Raw genomic sequence first — 19,680 nt, 5'->3', positions numbered from 1 at the left:
ACTGATAAAAAAATGAGCACGGAGCAGTGATAAATGGCAAAAGGGTTTTTTCAAGGCAGCTGAGGAGAACAGAGAATTGCAGCTGCTCTTTCATTTACGCCTATTGGCCTTGTTTTCCCTTTCAAAATCACTAGAGTATAAAAACAAAATTGTTCTGTCCAGATTATTTATTCTTGTATTTAAATGGCCAGTGGTGTGCAAACACACATAAGGACTCAGGTGCTGGAAGAAAGGGTGGAATAGGGGAAGAGCATTGTGCCTACAAGGCCACGCACCAAATAAGTGTATTTCTTTCAACTTATTACATCTTATAACTAATCTTAAAATACATTATTACACAGAAAATCATCGTTTTCATCATCACTTTAGTCTTAGAATGCAGCTTTAAAATCAGCCTTAAATTAAGTTTACGACTGGGTGCTTTAGAAATGATGTAACACACACACGCGCACACACGCGCACACACACACAGGGAAAGATGGGGGAAACGCGGAAAGCTGCAGGGACAAACAGACCAGCACTCATCCGGAGGAGTCAGACGGTGGCCAAAGAGATCAGGGTGCCCACGGCTGTGTGTGCTACTTACATGGAATGGTGCGCAGGTACAAGTTGTCCCTGATCACCTGCTGGAGCTTGTGGTCCAGGGAGCCTTTCTGAAACTGCAGACTGAGGTAGTGACGCAAATCAGTGTTCAACACCTTACCTAAAAGGAGAGGAAAGACACACATGGGTCAGTGAAACGTTTAGTGACTTTCAGTGACGTCAGAGACAAAGACACACCGTGAGCAAGAGAATGGACAGAATTGAAATAGCAGTGATACAGCTGGTGTTTTGAACGTGGATCACCGGTCTTCCTCAAGGACAGACATGTAGGGTGGGTGTGCTTTGAACGTGCATTACTTAGATTGTAGACGTCAATAAGTGTCGCCTTGTTACTGAGAGCTGCTGGAGTGGACGATTAACTGCGTCGTCTGGTCTGAGACACACAACAGAGGCGGCATCGACTAGACAAAACGTCTCATTGTTATTGATCTGGGAGACATCGCAGCCACAGCAAGACCTGCCATGTACTTTATCTTAAATCTTGCTTCATGTTTCACACATAGAAGGGTGACAAATAAAGGAAAAGTGACTGAAAGTGTCTCAGTAAGGTGAAAGTCTCCACATGCCACCACAACAGCTTCAGTGCATGTTGGCTTTGTAGAGTGAGCAAGTTTCTGGAGCTCAAACAGAATAGATGAAACACTAAATTTCACTTTTATTGCATCATTAAAAGCCAAACACTGTAGATATACTTCTGTGTCAAAATGAAATATTCTCTGGTTCCCCTTCAACTGTGTTCATTAACATTTAAATCATACAAAAGAGGCAAAATTACACATAATTCTCGCTCTCGCTCTCTTTTTAGCAGAGTGGCAAAGTTCAGGAAATTACCTTAAAGAAAGTGATTTTTCTTTTTTTCATACCGAATAGTCACAAAGAGAAATGTCCCTAGAGTGAAAGTAATAGAAAGAAATGATCCTGCACATCCAAATCCACAGTTGAACAGTAATATTGATGGCATCCATTTTCTGCAGGATGTCTTCTTGTTGCTGAAAAAAAAAGAAGGTATTCTAGTGGGTATCGCCCTGCCTAACTCCAGCAACATATAGAGTTAATGCTGGTAAGCGCTCCTTACTGCGCCTTAAACTGAGACTGCATGCACAGCGAGGAGCATTTTACTGGTTGATTGAGCTGTGTAATGACACTCCTCGGTTGACATCTGTCGACAAAAATGTTGACAATGCGAGCACACAAATGAACCTTTGGGATTCCTCCTCCGCTTGTAGCCACTTTGAGAGTGGCTGCTACTTTACTTGAGTTGAAACAGTCCAGCAACTGCAGTATCTGGTGCAGATACAACTGGGGTACAGAGCCAAGAGAAGCATGGTTCACCATTATGTAACTCTATAGACTTTTACTGGCACAATGAATGTGAGGAATTCAGGTCAAGGGAACAAAAAGCTCGGTCTGGCTATGCATTACAACTCACAAACCACAAGCTTGTGGTCCATATTCCCAGAAACTATGAAACACAAAAAGCCCCAAATTCTAACACACACACACACACACACACACACACACACACACACACACACACACACACACACACACACACACACACACACACACACACACACACACACACACACACACACACACACACACACACACACACACACACACACACACACACACACACACACACAGCTCCCCTCTCCTACCAGGTCACGGCTGTTCCCATGTTAAAGGGGATGGGAGGATACATGGGAATTCTGTTTCACATGGGAATACAGGATCTATTTTCACACACATTCACCCAGAAGATCAGCAGAGTTCGGCTATGCACAACGCATAGTACTAATTGTTACCAAAGGATTCCTGCAGCCATACACACACACACACATGCAAATTACCTCCCCTGACCACAGCATACTCCCACTCAAGTGTTTTTCAAACAGGGCCGTCTTTGTGGCCTGGCTGTCAGGTTGTGTTAGCACTCTGCATCATATCTCCAGAGAGGGTAGAAAGAAAAGGAGGGAGAGCTCTGACTCTCAGCCTCTCACTGGGTTACCACACAACACAGCACAGCACCAGCTCACCAGCCTGGTAGTACAAGGCATGCGAGACACAATGGGAGCCTTTGTGCCTTGTCATCCGGCTATTACAAACACTCTCTCATACAAGCGTGTGTGTGTGTGTGTGTGCGTGTGCGTGTGCGTGTGCGTGTGCGTGTGCGTGTGCGTGTGTGTGTGAGTGTGTGTGTGTGTGCGCACTTACGGGACGGATAATCATTAAAAACAGAGCGAGCAGGGGCAGAGTAGAGGGGAGGGGGGTATTTGCAGAGGAGCGATGATGATGCATGGGAACACACGTGCAAACTCATCCTGCTTGCGTGCTCCTCGTGCCCCTCCATCACTCACTGCTTCCTCTCTCCATCTCTGACTGCATGTCTTTACATCCCTCGCTGTGGAGATTCATCAAACCCCAGCCAATCACCACAGGGCTCCTCACTCCTATCGTTCAGATGCCAGATTCAATAGCAATTGACATTAACCCTACTTTACCCTTCTCACCAGCCACTTAACCTTTTTGCTTTTTGCTTTTTCTCTTACTGCTCTCGCTTTCAAAAGCCTGTGTGGCGACCTGTTGCTGCTGCCCACCCCGTCGTTCAAAGATAAAGACAGACAAAGAACAGGCCGTCTCTCCACATGGCTCTGTTTGGTTTGCAATTATGGAGGTGAGAGCCACAATGAAAGATTTGAGGAATAAAAAAAACAAACATATGGATGGACTGACCCACTCCCTTCCTCTCTCTTTCAGACACGCATAGAGATGACGACAAAACACTTGCTGCTGTCCATCATCCTATCCCCTTCCCAAAGGACACTTACATCTTGGCATATCTGCCATGGGAAAATGCAGCACTCAGCTCACTTTACCATCTGTCGTGGTGTGCATTTGAAGTCGAAACTATAGAAGTGCTGTCTGAAAGTCTATTTGTGTGAGAGGCAGGTTTGTGCAGACATTCTGTCACCATTTGAACACAGATCTTGCAACATAGAGCTCAGATTCTGACTCTCTGTGAAAGGCCATAGCCCATCACCGCATACTGAACAGCGATCTTTGGCAAATAAGCTTGCATACTAAATTCTGAACAGCCAGGTGGAAACTTCAAGCAACCGTTACAATACATGGAAGTGTCAAAGCTATTCTGTCCAAAGCATAAAAGGCCCCATCTTCTACTAAATCTATTCAGCCCACTTCACTTTGTGGCTCACAAATGTGCCCTCACTTCACCGGGACCAAAACAATTAGCAGTAAAGATTTTCAACCAGCCGCCCAGTAAACATGCTGCTAAATTACAATGCCCCCGCTCAGGCACAACACTCTCCTAAATGAGAACGGAAGCAATGCGGAGATGTCACCAGCAGGGGTGTCAGTGGGCGTCTAATGAGGCAATTCACTGACAGTGGCGCAGCTCTGGAAACAGCCAGAGAGGCCCCGCCATCTGCTAATTACCACCTTATTAGGTCTATTTGGCAACTCAGGGCAAAAAGATTGCACTGCCTCTTTCTGTCTGACAGCCAGACGAGAGGCAGAGAGAAGCAACAGTTTATTGGCATCTAAGAAATACCTGGTATCATTCATTTCAGAATAGCAGACAAAACAAGATTAATAATTCTGGCATCATCATTGCACCAAATGTTTTCATTCCAGAGAGCAGCAGACGCAGATGGCTGGACATTTGGGTTTCACTCACTAGTCTCATCCTTCAAACCCACCTATGCAAAAGCACCACATCCCCTCAAAATGGCTGTCGAGAGTTGTGTTGGGTGTTCATTTGTCTGAGACGAGTTGTGTTCCTCTAACTGCTGCGGCTGTTATAGCCAAGAACTGTAATTGGCCGGGAAAAACCGGAGTCAGTGTGAAGTCAATTAGTTGCTGCCGAGCAAAAGAGATTAATTGCGGATGGAGGCAGACTTTGGGTTGAAAAATAGCACATGAAGGAAATCAATGTCCCCAATTTGCCATTTTCTCCTGTCAGGTTGGATGCATTCCTCTGGAAAACCCAATTAGTCAAGTTAGTATCTGAACAATACACAACTCTGCACAAAACGGTTACATCATACAACACGACACCGGATGAAACCTTAAGCTTTAGAAATCAAGTTCCTTTGTGCATATCAAAGTCTATATACTATAACACAGATACAAAAGGGGACAAGGCACTAGAATAGAAGTGACTCTTTATATTCCGAGCTTACTGTGCAAAAAGAACAATGGCATTATCCCTGCAGCCCGGGAGAAGCGCTGGATCAACTATTTTAGCAGATAACTGAAAGAAAGGGTTTTGCTACACATTTGCGTGAATGCTTAATGTTGCAAGTCTATCACAGTCAATGTGATAATCATCAGCACACTTGGCAACAGACACAGATGGTGTCCCAGAGTACTCTGCATTAGGAAATATATTCTTGGCTGCGGATGGCTTGCCTGCTATTGTTGGCTGACTGTACTAAATATCCATTAGGTACCGGTACATGTTTGAAATAAAACTTGCTCAGTGTGGTTGCTGCTTTTTCTGCATTAGTCACATAGCACACACATATTTTGTCGATGCCATTCCTAACAAGCACAGTCAGCCAATGCTTAGGTAGGAAAAGTAAGTCCTTTCAAAAGAGACAGTTCACATTCAAACATACTAGTAAACTTCAAAAGAAAGTAGAAGGATCTTAAGAACTCCAACGCACGCAACATTCAAGGACACCTTCACTGGCCTGTTCACTGTTTTGTCTTGCGCCCTTTGAAGTATACCAGGACAACTCAAGGTCCTCCTAAATCAGTGTGGTTGCATGGACGGCGGCATCAAGCTTCAGTAAGAAATGACCTCAGAATTGTCCTTTCTAATCCTATTGTGCCGTTGAGGAAGATATTTAACTAAGGCTGAATAAAGTGAAGGTCGAGCCTGACTTTATTTTATCTGTCTTTTTGGATCCTTGGCTGAGGCAAAGTACAGTCAGGGGTCCTCTCTCCTGTCCTCTACCTGGTATAACTGACAGGAATCACATTGTGACATAAAGCTCTCTTTCATCTGGCATCCATGTCCGCCCAATCTCCAGAGGTGTATTTTGAATGGACGTGGAGGCTGAGAGGAGTTCAGAGCGGTGCCATTCAAGAAAGTCACAAGAAAACGCAAAGAAAAACAAGCTGAATACAGCGAGGCAAACCTTGAACATCCCTTTTTCTCCGCTGCTCAAGCATGTACATCCACACTTATGCCCCGTCAAACTGACTGGGAGAGAAGAGAAAGGAAGAAGATGAATGTAGCTTAAAGAATACGGGAAGTTATTATCTATGGGCTTCTTCACTCATGTTTCTACCTTTCAATCTCTCTTTCATCCCTAGGCTGTAATCTCTCATCGGCTCGTCCACTCCACAATAGGCAGCTGTAACGCACCACAGCTAGGTTAATCCTTTGTTAGGCTTACAACAGAATGGATGGATGCAAATGCAGACAAAATGTGGTGGAACATAATAGCGGTGGAGAGTAGTTATCTATGTGCGTATGTTCGCCCGCCGCCTGTTGTGTGGAGGCTTTTTGGATGTGACACAGAGACAACAGACTCCCGGCTGCACTCTGCACCATCAAAAAGCCTTCTGCTGTGAGACATCACCGCGGCTTGAAGTCCTAATTCTGTCTGTCTGCTCGCAAGCACAAACCTTCACATGCACACGCATCAGCTTGTGTACGCTTGCCCATTCACACCACACACACACACCACAGGGAGTCCCACACAATAGCTTGCAGAAAGAGACTGAGAGATCAAAGACAAGAACGTTCATTCATTTGCCTCTGTGTTCACAATAAGAGCGATATATACACCCCGTCCTGTGGAGAGACATAATGATGTCATCAATAGATCAGAGAGAATAAGAGGACTGATTGAGACACCAAATCAGTGTATTATTGAGGTATTGGAGGGAACCGACACGATCAGAAGGATTCAATCAGAGCATTAAAATAAAATGCAGAGCTAATCAGATTATAGCAGCAGAGAGTAATCATGTTTTATTACCACCTTTAGTAAAACACAGCAGTACCAGGTTTGATGTCTAACTAACAGAACGCTTCAGAGGAGAAGCAACTTCCAAAGCTCGGTGATGATGGTTTTCCAAAGCAAAAAAAAGAAATAGTGTTATGCTCTAAGCTTCCATAACTTGAGTTGTCACTGACAATACGCCACCTGATTCATCAGGGAGCCCTCAGGGGAGTCGTTCTCTTTTCATTTCTCTCTCTCTCTTCCACTGCCCAACACAGAGGATTGAAAAAATGCCCACGTGACGCTTACATGTCAGAGGTCGCCACGGTGATGAGTGGCAACCATGCGGGAAAAACGGACTGAACATATGCTAGTGAGAGCTAAGTTGTGAGGAATTTCATTAACCTTTGAAAACAGAGGCATTTGCCCTGTTCCCCATCTCTGGACATGTGGGCTCACGTGCGTGGGCGAGGCCCCGGGGCAGGCAGCGGTGCTTTTTTCGGGCATGTCTGCTAAAAATTTGGAGAGACATGCCGATGGGCATTGTGTCGGAAAGAACAGCCTGTGGAGCTGCAGCTGCTGATGTGATGTGATGTACGTATGGAACTCTTTTAGCCAGCCTGACCCAGATGCTGCCTCCATCCATGACTCCCTCAAATCTTAAAAATGCCATCCGGATGATGACACAGGCACACACAAACACATTCACCACACTGGTCTTGAAAAACAAATTGCCAATAGCAGATCAAAAGAGAAATACTGACAATGCAAATTCTGACAACACAATTTATCCAGTGCTAGTGACATTTAATAACTCCGTACCAAGGACCTCCACTGGTCCTCCGCTCTATTCTCTTGACAAACAGCCTCATCCATTTTGTCCATCTCCAGGAGGTCAGGTTGGGATGTTTTGAATGTAGAGAAGCCACTCCTGGACATTACATCCATCCATCATGTGCAGGAGCCTCTGGCCACCACACAGCATACACTGTCACTGGAATTACCCTGCTGCAGTCTTTCCATTCCAGTGTTTAGATGGTGATTACGGTCATGGTCAAAGGGTTCGTAGTACATGAAGCGGGAGGTTAGGGGGTGACTTCAGCTTAATGAAGCCTGCGGACATTACTGAACCCTTTGTTTACTGACATTGAGTCCGTGATTTATCTGTATGTCTTTGAAGACGAAGAGAGACACGCACACGCACACACACACACACACACACACACACACACACACACACACACACACACACTTAATAAGCCAGGGCAGTCACATCCCTCACTCACAGCAGAAGAATTAGAGTACAGTTGAATGCCAAGTAAATATTTGCCTCGTGCCTTTTTGAGACTTTCGCCCACAACTGAAATCACTGTTCTTCATGCCAACATGTAGCAGAAGTTGGTTGATACAGAAAAAAACTTCGATATGGCTGATGGGCTGACAGATGTGAACGAAGCCGAGCAAATGAAACAAAAATCTGTTTGTTTGGCTGCTGTTATTGAATTGGCAGAAATTGAGTTTGACTATGTCAGCCAACACCCCATCTATAAACACTAGAGACCATGGAAAGCTTGCAGCATGTGTGTCTATCTGGGTGTATGTGTGTGTGGTTGTGTGTAAGTAACTGTCAGGCAGATAAGTAGAAGCCAAAATGTGCTATCAAGTACATTCAGTGGTACAGATAGAGGCTCTAAGTATATGCTGGAAGGAAAACATACAAATGAGTTAGTTGCATGGACAAACACCTCAGAGATCCAACTAAACACTGAGCTGCTTGTATAATACTATGTCTATCTGTCAATGTGGATCAGTGCATACAGAGTGTGCCGGTAATGACTCTCAGTCTGAGTAGGTGAGTCATGGCAGTGTACCGCTCGGGGACTAAGACAGTCAGAACCGAAGTAATAGAGGCGAGTCCTCTCCCTGATGATCCATCGGTCTTTGTTATTAGTATGATCTCAGCCAGATAGCTTGCTGGAACTCTCCATCTGGGGGTTTGAGATTTTGTGAAGCCGATTTGTTCCATGTGTGATGTCTCATTCATACTTGCACGCTTACACACACACACACAGAGAAAACAAAAGACACAATTCTTCAGAGCTTAATCTTAAAAAACACGGGATGGTTTCAATCATGACTAAAAATGTGAGTTCGGAGCGAGCCAGATCCCTCTTTCTCTCGAAATACTGACTCATTCTGCGGAATATGTTCAACCAGAACAACAACCCTTAACCCCAAACAACCACGTTGACAAACTAATACAGAGATATCATTCCAGAGCAATATTGAAATGCCAATAAATGTTCAAAGACATGATCACCCCTGACCACAAACACATTCACTCACTCCCACTGACTCAATCCATGATAATTATCTGTGTTTCTGCACTTGTGATACGCCCCGAAATTAGATGGCCTACACTGGAGAACGCAGGGAAATAAGAAAGTAAGTGCAGTGCATAATAACACACATGGAAAGCGTGAGGTCAAGGATGTAGGCAGGAGGGAGATGAGCTGAAAGAGAGGCAGCTATTCCACGATCACACAGTGATCTTGGTCACACAGCAATGCAAAAAGGACAGTGTACAGTTCTAAATGCATATGTGTGTCTGTGTGTCTGTGTGTCTGTGTGTGTCTGTCTGTCTGTCTGTCTGTCTGTCTGTCTGTCTGTCTGTCTGTCTGTCTGTCTGTCTGTCTGTCTGTCTGTCTGTCTGTCTGTCTGTCTGTCTGTCTGTCTGTCTGTCTGTCTGTCTGTCTGTCTGTCTGTGTGTGTGTGTGTGTGTGTGTGTGTGTGTGTGTGTGTGTGTGTGTGTGTGTGTGTGTGTATAGGTTGTTTGTTTGACGTGCGAAAAGGTGCACAAAGGCTGAGCTGTGAGAACTGGAAGTGCAGTGTGATGCATTCAGAGAGGAGCTCGTCTCTACGTCTCTATCTCTCTCTCTTTCTCTCTCTCTCTCTCTCTCTCTCTCTCCCCTCTACGCCCTCCTTGGACACTCTTCCAGGATGCCTTTGACAGCTGAAAACTTTGCCATTTCTGGAGAAAAGCGTGGAGCAGTGCGTGTCTCACTCAGCAACAAAAACAGCCCGACCTTTAAGTGTGGAGCGGTATGGGAAGTAAACAAGCTTGGCTGTGGCAGCAAGTAAGGGAGGAGAGAGGAACCATATGACAGCACAGAGAGGCTGTTAGGTGCACAAACACAGGTTGCTAAAGAGCCTGCCTCGCTACCTACCCACTGGGTCCATGTACTTTCCCCCAAATGCTTTAATCTTCAAAAAACAAATCCGCAGCAGGTATTTTAGACTTACTGTTCTGCTGCGTGGAAGGAAATGGACGCAAAATGTAGACAGGACATAAGGTTATCAAAGTTGAATATAAACCCATTTGTGGAGGAAAAGAAAGAAGTATGCAGACGGTAATTTGCTGATTTTGGCATGCAGGGATGACAACTAGTTGGCATTTAAAGTGGTTTTCCCCACTTAAAAAGAAACACTTTCAACAAGCACTTTTCTAGCCAATCATTATTTTGAAAAAGTTAAAACTGTTTGCGATTCATCTGCAAACTTCAATACTTTGGGTGAGAGATACATTTGCGTTTATATATACACCCACCCACCCTTTCAAAAAGCCCAGTAACAACAAAAACAACAGGAGGTTAGAGACACAAGTACACAAGCGCACACACACGCAGGAAGATGAGCATGAATCCCCAGGTGAGGAAATTCCATTAGGCTTAATTACGCAAACAGGACGTCCCTTTATTAGAGCACATATCCCAGTGAGAGGAGAAGACAATGAAGACGCCAACCATTCAGAAGACAATGACACATTTAATTAACTGTGTGATTTCACTGCAGGGAAATTCACATCGCTCTGTATGATAATCTGCCTTCCCTGGGAATATTTCGGAACAGGATTATCAATTGAGGGAAAGAAGGAGCGATAGAGGTGGCGACAGGGTGAAGAGTGGGCACAGTGCCAGGACGTCTTTCAGCAGAGACAGGGGATTCAAAGGGAGAAGGACGCAGGAACCTTAACGCCATAGGTCGTTTTCACACTTGCAGCTTGTAGTCCGTCTGAATGGCTTGTGATCACTGATGCGGACTCCAGGTGTGAAAGCAACGTAAGTCACATCAGGGGCACACATACCACAGTATGAGAACCACCATCTGCACAGGGAACTCACCAGTCACAACACAGCTCTCAAACCTGTCACCTTTGGAAGCTTAATGTCATTTTTACAATGACACTTTATGTTTCCTTTCACCAGGGGACAATATAAACATGCTGACCTGTCTGTCCAGAACTGCCACGTGTTGTGTGGCGGTACTAAAAACATATCAGGCAACTACCAATTACTGAAAATGCTTGTAAAAATCCATATTTAAAGGTCGAACAGTTGAAAGTGTGTCGTAGTCATCATTCAGCACGAGCGCTGCTGCCTGACTAAAAAATGCTGCTTCCTGCATTTCTGTTTTGCACATATTATAAAACAGTCACACGGATTAAATGGCAGCACGGCAGAAATTGATGGCTGTCACGACAAATGTGTCAATCACACCTGAGCATATCCAAAGCTTTTCACCTCAGGCGTTGTAGCATGTTGTATTACAATCTCCTGGTTTGAGTGATGAGCCTGTCAGAGAGATGGCATTTGGAATCTATTAGAGCCGATGAAGAGACAGCATGCTTTCCCCGCGCAACCTCTAATTTTCAATTACAATAGTAGATTAATAGCAATCAGCACACCCAGGTGGTGCCCGAGATTAGCTGCAGGAGCATGCATAATAACATCTGTTCCACTGCCCACCTCGTGTTAAGTTTCCTCTGATTAACACACTGTTGCGTTCCATGGAGGAGACATATTTGCCTAGGAAAATGTAACAAAGTCATAAAAGTAGTCAAAACGCTCATTTGCGGGAAGTTCCGACAATTATAAAGCAATTATGAAGAACATTTGCTCAGCTGAACTGGAGCGCCATCGCCCAATAATGTCTTGCCGCTGCGCTGCTCTGATGAAGCCCACCCATGGGACATGCCGTCACATGTGCAAGGATCAAAGTTTGGCACTTCAATGACATTCTGCAAATGAACCATGACGCTCGCATGACCTCGTGGCAATGACATTTTCTTTTCCTCCTCTTCTTCCTGTTCCACTGCTAAACGCACACAAAAAAGTGAAATGCTCCCAGCCAATCTTTTTAATGGGAAGGGAGGGAAAGCTGAGAGCAGCCACTAACGCAGAGGAATAAATACATTTTCAATTAGGCAACAATGAACTAAATGCCTCTACGCAGCAGTCCAGGGCTCGTTTTACACTCCGGCCAGGATTGAGGCGTCACTTATTGTTGTGTTAATGACTATTACTAATTGGCTCTGCTCAGTTGCCAAGGCTGCAATGACTTTGCTCATCGTCGTTCAGATCAATACACACGAGAACACAAACAAAGCATGTGTGGGGTGTGTGTGAAATCTTGCTTCGACATTTATCAATCCAGCCACCAGAGCACCTTGAGAAGGGTAATTCCAGTTTCATTTCAGTTAATTGTGTTTCCAGTAACAGCCAAATGAGTTCACTGATCCTTAGTTGTATTTTAATATAAAGTCTTTAAGTGCCACATAATAATGTTAAATGAATAATAAGACAAGAGGAGATGAGCAGCTGCGTGACCGACTCATCGATTGGCAGAACTCTCGATTTACATGAGGGGGAGAAGATAAAAAGCTACACAAAGCCTGTGTCTACACCTGTGACACTGTTTGGGCTTCGGAATTCACCCGAATCTTTCCAATAATTGGTCCAAACACAGTCTGCAATGATTTGCCCCAAACAAAACAAACGTTGGTTACAATCTGAAGTAAAAATGCAATTAACAACTGAAGGCGTCTGAGCCCACATGAACAACGGAAGGAAATACAAAACGCAGAGCCGGCCATCAGTCACACAGGCGGGTTGGAAATAGCGTCGGCTCACCGGACAAATGACTCCAGCAGATTCAGATAGATAAAGCCACAGAGACGAGACAAGGATCAGGAAATGTAACCTATAGGCCGCACATGGCAACAACTGCAACTTCTATACTTCTCTGTCCAATTGTATACCGTCATGCAATTGACGCAAAGATGATTCATGTATGAAAAATGTTTTCTTTTCTCCCCAGAACAGCCTTTAGAATCACCACAATCGGATGGATAGACGAGCAAAAGAAAGACATGAAGAAAATGTTCTGTCTCTCTGCACATCTAGGTCAGAATTTGTGTCAGGGAGTTTAACATTCCACTGAGGTTGGCTGAGAAGAGTACTTGTGTAATCGCTACAATGCTGGACACACTTGTGCAAACACCCAATGTTAGAAGTTCTGGTTAACTTTGTCAGGGTCACAGACAGAATGTTTACCTGCTCATTTAAACATTGGTTGTAATCCAATGAAGGCAACAACACCATAAAGCATTAATCGGGCACTTGTGTACTGCAAGTCACACCTATATTATGCAATTGTAAATGGATTTACTGAAGCATATAAACACTGGTTTACAATCTGTACATTGAGTTGCCTGATTAAGCAACAGGTCAAGTATACTCATTAATTGTAGCCACATCTTGTGTCACATGCAGTAAAGTATGCATGTAAAGATACTAGATTAGAAGTGAATTGTGATCATGGCACAGTTCAAAAGCACAAGGTGGCATTTCAGGAAGATAAATAATCACATATTCTTTTTCAGAAAGCTCCAAGCAAAGGACAGAGATAGAGTTTCTAACATCATTTGGATTTCCTTTAGGAAGCAAAAAGAGTCTTCAAACGTGTAGCTGTTCTTCATTACAAATATTTCTTCCAATGCATTTCTGTATTTTTTGGTCTGTATGTCTCTGATTCGACTGTGAAGCATATTCTGCTGCTTCTCGGATATGAAGGTGCAGACATTGCAAATGGTTAGAAATCTACACAAATAGAAGCCTTTTGTGTGAATTAGCCACTAGCTGAGACTGCAATCTCCCTGGTATATTCTTTGGAATCATACAGAGGTAATCATGGCTGTCAAACTTCAAGTTTTGTTGCATCTTCACTGAAAATAACAGCATCCAGCCGGTCATCAAACAGGAAATGAGGACGTTCTGTGAAACAAGATTGATGGCTGATGTCTGTGGAGAATACAACCTTGTCGCATGACTACTGAGGTTCTTTCAATTTCATGTCTACAGTATTTGGTCCTTTGGGAGATTTTAGTAAACCTTGTCCATCCTTCCTTCCATTGTACTACAAAAGCAGTCGGATTTCTTTGTCCTTCACTTCCTGCTGAGTTATAGCTGCATGTTGTGGTGATATCAATGCCTGAAACGTTTACCAGCACACACAAATCCAGATAAAAACGACATTATGACTAAAACTACATGACAGATATTCAGTCTCTACCTCGCCATTGTACGTGTGTCTCACAAATGTACAAATATTTACAGTTGGATTCCACAAGGTTTCAGAATGGCACAATCAAAAAGAGAAGTTTCCAAGTGAAACTTCTAGGAGAGGCAATCAGAATCTCCAAAACCAACTGCACACACACACACACACACACACACACACACACACACACACACACACACACACACACACACACACACACACACACACACACACACACACACACACACACACACACACACACACACACACACACACACACACACACACACACACACACGCACACACACACACACACACACACAGAAATAACTCATTGACAAGAGTTGATGGATTTTTGACCCTGGGGTTTCTCAGCATTCCTTTGATTGATAAAAAATGCCTGCTTAAAAGGGAGAACAGGCACAGGTGGTAAACATAAGAGCAGCAGCGTTGTTCCCCTCTAAATGCTGTTTATCTGAGGGCAAACAGAGAGCTGAACCAGACTGTGATTGATGCCAGTTATATCTGTCCTCTTCTTCTGCCCCTGGCACAATCATCTTGAGCATGGTGTGAAATGAACATGGGCGCAGATTTATGATATGGGGACAATGTTATAAAAAATGATGAAAGCGGTTTCAAGGTTTTGGATGAGCGAGGAAGGAAGAAGGAAAAAAGGAAAACAGTAATTGAATTCTGCGAGGATAAATGTTGGAACACCAGCCCCATATTTGTCGACGCTTGCTGTAGGGTCCTTTGTCTGTTTTTCATTCTTCTTCATTATTATTCTCATTCAGAGGTGAGGAGAGGAGAAGGGGAGGAAGGCGGGGCATCAGAGGATTTACATCTTCTGTGTCAAATGCACCCTGCCAGCTTTGTCTATATTCAATCAAGTCTTTCACAGGCACTTGAACAGGGTATTTGGCAAACATCAGCCATCATAATCCAATATTAGATGTGTTACACAGTGAGCAGGAAGCTCACTTACGCTGCAGAGCTATCTGATAGAACAAAGACAAAATGGAAAAGAGGACTGTGAGTCATAACACACAAGTCAAAGTTGACAGTCAGAATAATTGAGAAATTGGAGTCTTTACTCATTTGGCACACAGGAAAGCCAATGGCACAGTGTTGTGATGTCAGATTAGTGTCGGAAAAACAACGATGGGTTTTCTTTTCCATCACTTGGCTGCATTTGCGCCTCAGAGTCATTTGAGACATAAAACGAGAAACACAATCAGCAATAAGAAGCATCAATCGTGCTGTGCTGTGCTGTAGGGATCCGGCCCTGTGACTGTGCAGAAACACTGTGCCCAGGTGAAAACAGCGCCACACGCACTTCCTCCTTCAGTCTGAATGTACGGACAGCTGCTGTGTAACTGACAGATTGTTTCAAACAGGCTAACTCTGGTTTCATCAATGTGTGACTACACTGACATGGCATTAATTCATCATTGATTGATTCACTTTAATGCCTTCTGTTGTTGAAGTGCTCAGGGCCAATGCCTTCCTGGAAGTCAGCTCTGTACAACTCCAAGATAATGATGATGATGATGATGATAACTGTAATGCACTACAAAGCAATATCACTCTGGATAGTCTGACCATCTTAAAAAGAAGAGTTCAGGGGCTTTCTCACACACACACATCATGCTGCTCTCTGACTGAATAGCAGCACTAATTAACAGATATTTCAACACACTTTTGTTGTTGAGCTTTTGTATGTGTAATGCAGTTCATCTACTTTATTGCAGCATTGATTTGCTTAATAGCTGTTAAGAGGAGTCTTTCACACAGATAACCACCCATCTCTGTTTGCATTTGTAAACAACTCGCATAGTTTTTAAATCAAGCCTGAAACTTCTGCAATCCCAAAATTAATTAAAAAGTTATTTTGAATAAAATGTATTCATATATTCACATACTTGATGTCCACAACAAACTGGGATGAAACATATGGCACAACCCAATGAGGCATATGGGCATATCGGTGATGATAAGAGCTCCTCTGTCAGTTATAACTCACTCACTTCATGACCCTTTTGTAGTGGGAAAGCTCCAAAAGAAAGATATGGAATTTATGAGAGCTGTGGGGTTCCTCATCCATAGAGCAGAGGAAGAGGTATGTATGTTCGAAAGTTTGACTTTTTCTGATATCGATATTGCCTGATAACCGTTCCACCAAGACTTGTGTATGTAAAATCACTTCCATTATTAAATGAAAGCCAATAAATGCCAATATACATAATGTTGCAACCTGCTGATTCTAACCATCAGTGACACAGAAACCACATTTACCATCCCCCTTACATACAAAGGACTTGATAACATTTAACCATTTGCTCCGATTTCTTTGGTGGTTGCATGGCAACGGGATCGATGCTCAAATAGTTTTCACTGTAGAGAGTCTACAGTTTGTGTACTTGAAGCCAATCAAACAGCCTGCCTGCTCTTAGAAAAGCAGAGATAGCGTCTGTCCTTGAAAGCTGGCACCACGCTGCCCCACAGAGCCTGGCTTTGATGTGAGCAGCTGCAGAAAGATTAATTCCCAAGCTATATGGTAACCCCAGGCATGGAGGAAAGCACTTCTCTGGGGTTTACAGAGAGTCGGTCTCTGGATGTGAAGGATCACGGACAAGTTGCACAACAGTGAGGCTGTAACCCCCCATAGCTGTCAATGAGCAATGGCCTGAGGTGGTCCAGAGAGATGAGCACCACTCCTTTTTTACCTCAGGAAAAAGATCGAAAATGCGACAGATCACCAATGTTTTTCTCTGGACAGCCTTTTCACTTACAGCATGTTACTATAGAGATGTGACCGCTTGCAGCAACAGCACTGCAGTCCAAACAGGTAGGCATGCTGAGTTAACCTACTTAGAGAAAAGTGTCTACTGGCTTTAAATGGCTCAAGGGCTCAGCCATTGAGGAAAATAAACAAAATCCACAATAGAGTTGAGCCAAAGCGGATACTACAAACACACTGACACTCTCTATTACTGCTGAGATTCTATTTGTGTTGGGGTCATTGCTTTGGTTTAAGATAGAAGCATGAAGCGGTAACCAAGGAGAATCATTTGCTCCACACATAGATCTGTTAAGGTGGGAAAAATGCATTCAAAGTGGACTCCATTCTCACTGAGAAAGTGAATAAACCCTTGCTAAGTCGGTACGCTTACCTGAAATGGTCACATCCAGATTTGATTTGATGGAAAGGAGCAAATCCACATGGAGGAAAAAAAGAGAAAAGAGAAAAAGGTGTCAATAATTTCAGTTAAGATGACATTTCTGACATTCACATTAGTTTCATGTGTTTGTAATTTACAGACGTCAAAGTCACCCATTGCGTTCAAAGTCCCATTTATAATAACAACACTGCAAAAGTCTCAACAAGAGAGAGACACTCACTAGAAATTGAATTAAAATAAAATGCATAACAGCGTCTACATATCCGATAAATAGGTTCTAAAGTAAGCACATTACAACACATACACACACATACAAAAAAACGATAGGAAGAACCAAGAGCAGCTGGCTTAGAGTTTCCTTCTTTCTTTCTTTTTTTCAATTTAAGTATGGCTTGTGGAATAAAAGAATGTTCTCTTCTATTTTTCTCCGGCCCGAGGGCAGAGGAACAGACTTAGGGAGCAGAGGATGAGTTGGGTCAGATAATATGTTGTGGTTCCTTGTGTTGTAGACGTCCAAGCAGTGCACTGGCAGTGGGGGTTAATTAAGTGAGTACATTTTTCTGTTTGATGGTAGCGTTACTAAAACAGCAAATTATGCAAACCCGGGAAAACACTTTCAGCAAATAATTTATAGAAAATGCTTCCAACTGTGGGGAAACAAACTTGGAGAAACCGCAATATATTGTGAGTATTTCACTACTTTCCATTTTCTGTAATATCTGCCAAAGTAACATTGAGACATTGTTGCAGATCTTCTCTCTCTGCTATAAATGGTATATTTTATGCACACAAAGAGCAACGGCAGCACATCCAAAAGTATTTCTACAACATATATATTCATGGAGTGCTGCTGTTGGGTGACTAAATTTAGTTGTAGTGCTCCTTCCAGTCAAGATAGCAATAATAGGAATACTCCTGGGAGGCTTAGGACAGTCAAACAGCAATCACAGAAGAAGGACAGATAACTCGACCTCCATTTGTTCCCGACACATTTCAACAACTCATTACAAGAATGCACAAGTGAAATTACATTGAGTGGTGAAGATCAACTGCATTCACCTTCTCTCATTGCCCATCAGACTCTAATAGAGACACCTGAGGTGGGACACTGTGGAATAGAGCAGAAGACCTGCAATCTGTCAACTATAGCACTAAAATTGTTTTCAATCCCTTGTCCTGACAGAGACGCGTCCTCAAGGAATCAAGGACAATCACTCATTACGCATCAGACACACGTTGGATACCATCTCTTTGGGACTGTGCCCCCCGTCTGTACCAGACTGGATATAATACAGATTAATATCATCTTTCATTATATTGTGTGATTTTACTTCAGTCCTTCAACTGAGACGGATAGTAGATGCAAGCTTTGTCTTAGCCCTCAGGGCTCCTGTAGACCCTCTCCAAGGTGTGGACAGCTCTGGAACAATTTGTCAGCCTGCAGACAGCCTCTCCTTCTCATTACTCTCTGTGTGACTGACTGGGAAGGGAGACTTTTTTTTCCTTGCATATTCCAAGCGGGCCCTTGGTCCCGCATCCATCTGCTGGCTGTCCCTCACACTCATTAATTCTGCCCGTCCCCATGTGGCTGCTGGTTGGTGCAATGTGATTAAGCTCAAATGAACCACTAGGAATAAATAGAATCTTAAGCCTCTCCGATGAGGCTGGGAAGAGAGAGTCACGAGAAACCGCTGACGGATCTCTCTGATCACAAGGTGTGAGGGACCGTTTGTCTCTGTGGGCTCCTCACTAATGATAAAGTGTTCTGAACGCAGAGCAAACGGCTTTTTAATATTTTTTTCCAAGAGAGATGGGACACGGTAACAGAAACGGCTTCTGGCAAATACTTGAAATCTGATTACTACCCTTTGGATGAATGTATGAATCATGTGTTCCCTGTTAGCACTCTGAATCTAATGATCCATCAACGGCAGATAACGGCACATAAACATCCCAAACGAGCAGAGGTGAACTATTCTATGCGATAGGCGCGTTACTTGGTATAGCCTCTAATCCTGTGTTGTTTACATTTCATATTTACAACTGTGGGTTATTTCTTTTGGAGGAGCTGTTGCGCTTACCCTCATTTGCATGTTGTGACTTTAATGTACTCTCTCCCATTCTTATTGTCCACCCACATTCCTCCGAGCTTTGCCTGTGTCACACCATGAGAACCATTGTTGAGCAAGTCTCCAGCCTCTGCCCTCCTCTCTTCTGGTGCCATTCTGCCGGGGGCTTCACACAACCGTGCTCTTTCAAGTGACTCAGCAGATAGCAAAGCGGTCAGCACTACAGCCGGACCGGGCAAGTCGGGTTTTCTGGCAAACGGGGTTGGAGGCAACGGGGTACGGGGCAAGCCTTTTGAAGTAGAGGTGATGAAATTGGTATCAAGGCATGTTTGCATGGCCCCTCGTCGTGATGTAATGTAGCATCGTGTGTGTTGATGGATGCAAACAGGTCTTAAGTAACCCACCGCGCATCTCCTTGCAAGGTCGCTACTTAATTCTTACTTAAAA

General features: G+C 43.7%; 1 protein-coding gene across 1 annotated transcript in view; it reads right to left on the bottom strand.

Moving 5' to 3' along the window:
• The window catches only part of magi3a (membrane associated guanylate kinase, WW and PDZ domain containing 3a), an 84,468-nt gene that overhangs the window by 29,828 nt on the left and 34,960 nt on the right, over positions 1-19,680 (bottom strand). Inside the window, exon 2 of the mRNA XM_076166289.1 lies at positions 587-703. Within this exon, the coding sequence (XP_076022404.1) occupies positions 587-703 (117 nt within the window). The remainder of the gene's footprint in view (positions 1-586; positions 704-19,680) is intronic.

This window comes from Genypterus blacodes, unplaced genomic scaffold (assembly GCF_046128005.1).
Source record: "Genypterus blacodes isolate CSIRO-AG114 ecotype Tasmania unplaced genomic scaffold, CSIRO-AGI_Gbla_v1 ptg000156l_1, whole genome shotgun sequence".
NCBI lineage: Eukaryota > Metazoa > Chordata > Actinopteri > Ophidiiformes > Ophidiidae > Genypterus > Genypterus blacodes.
Note: the sequence above shows the minus strand (reverse complement) of the source record. Positions and strands in the feature narration are given on the sequence as shown.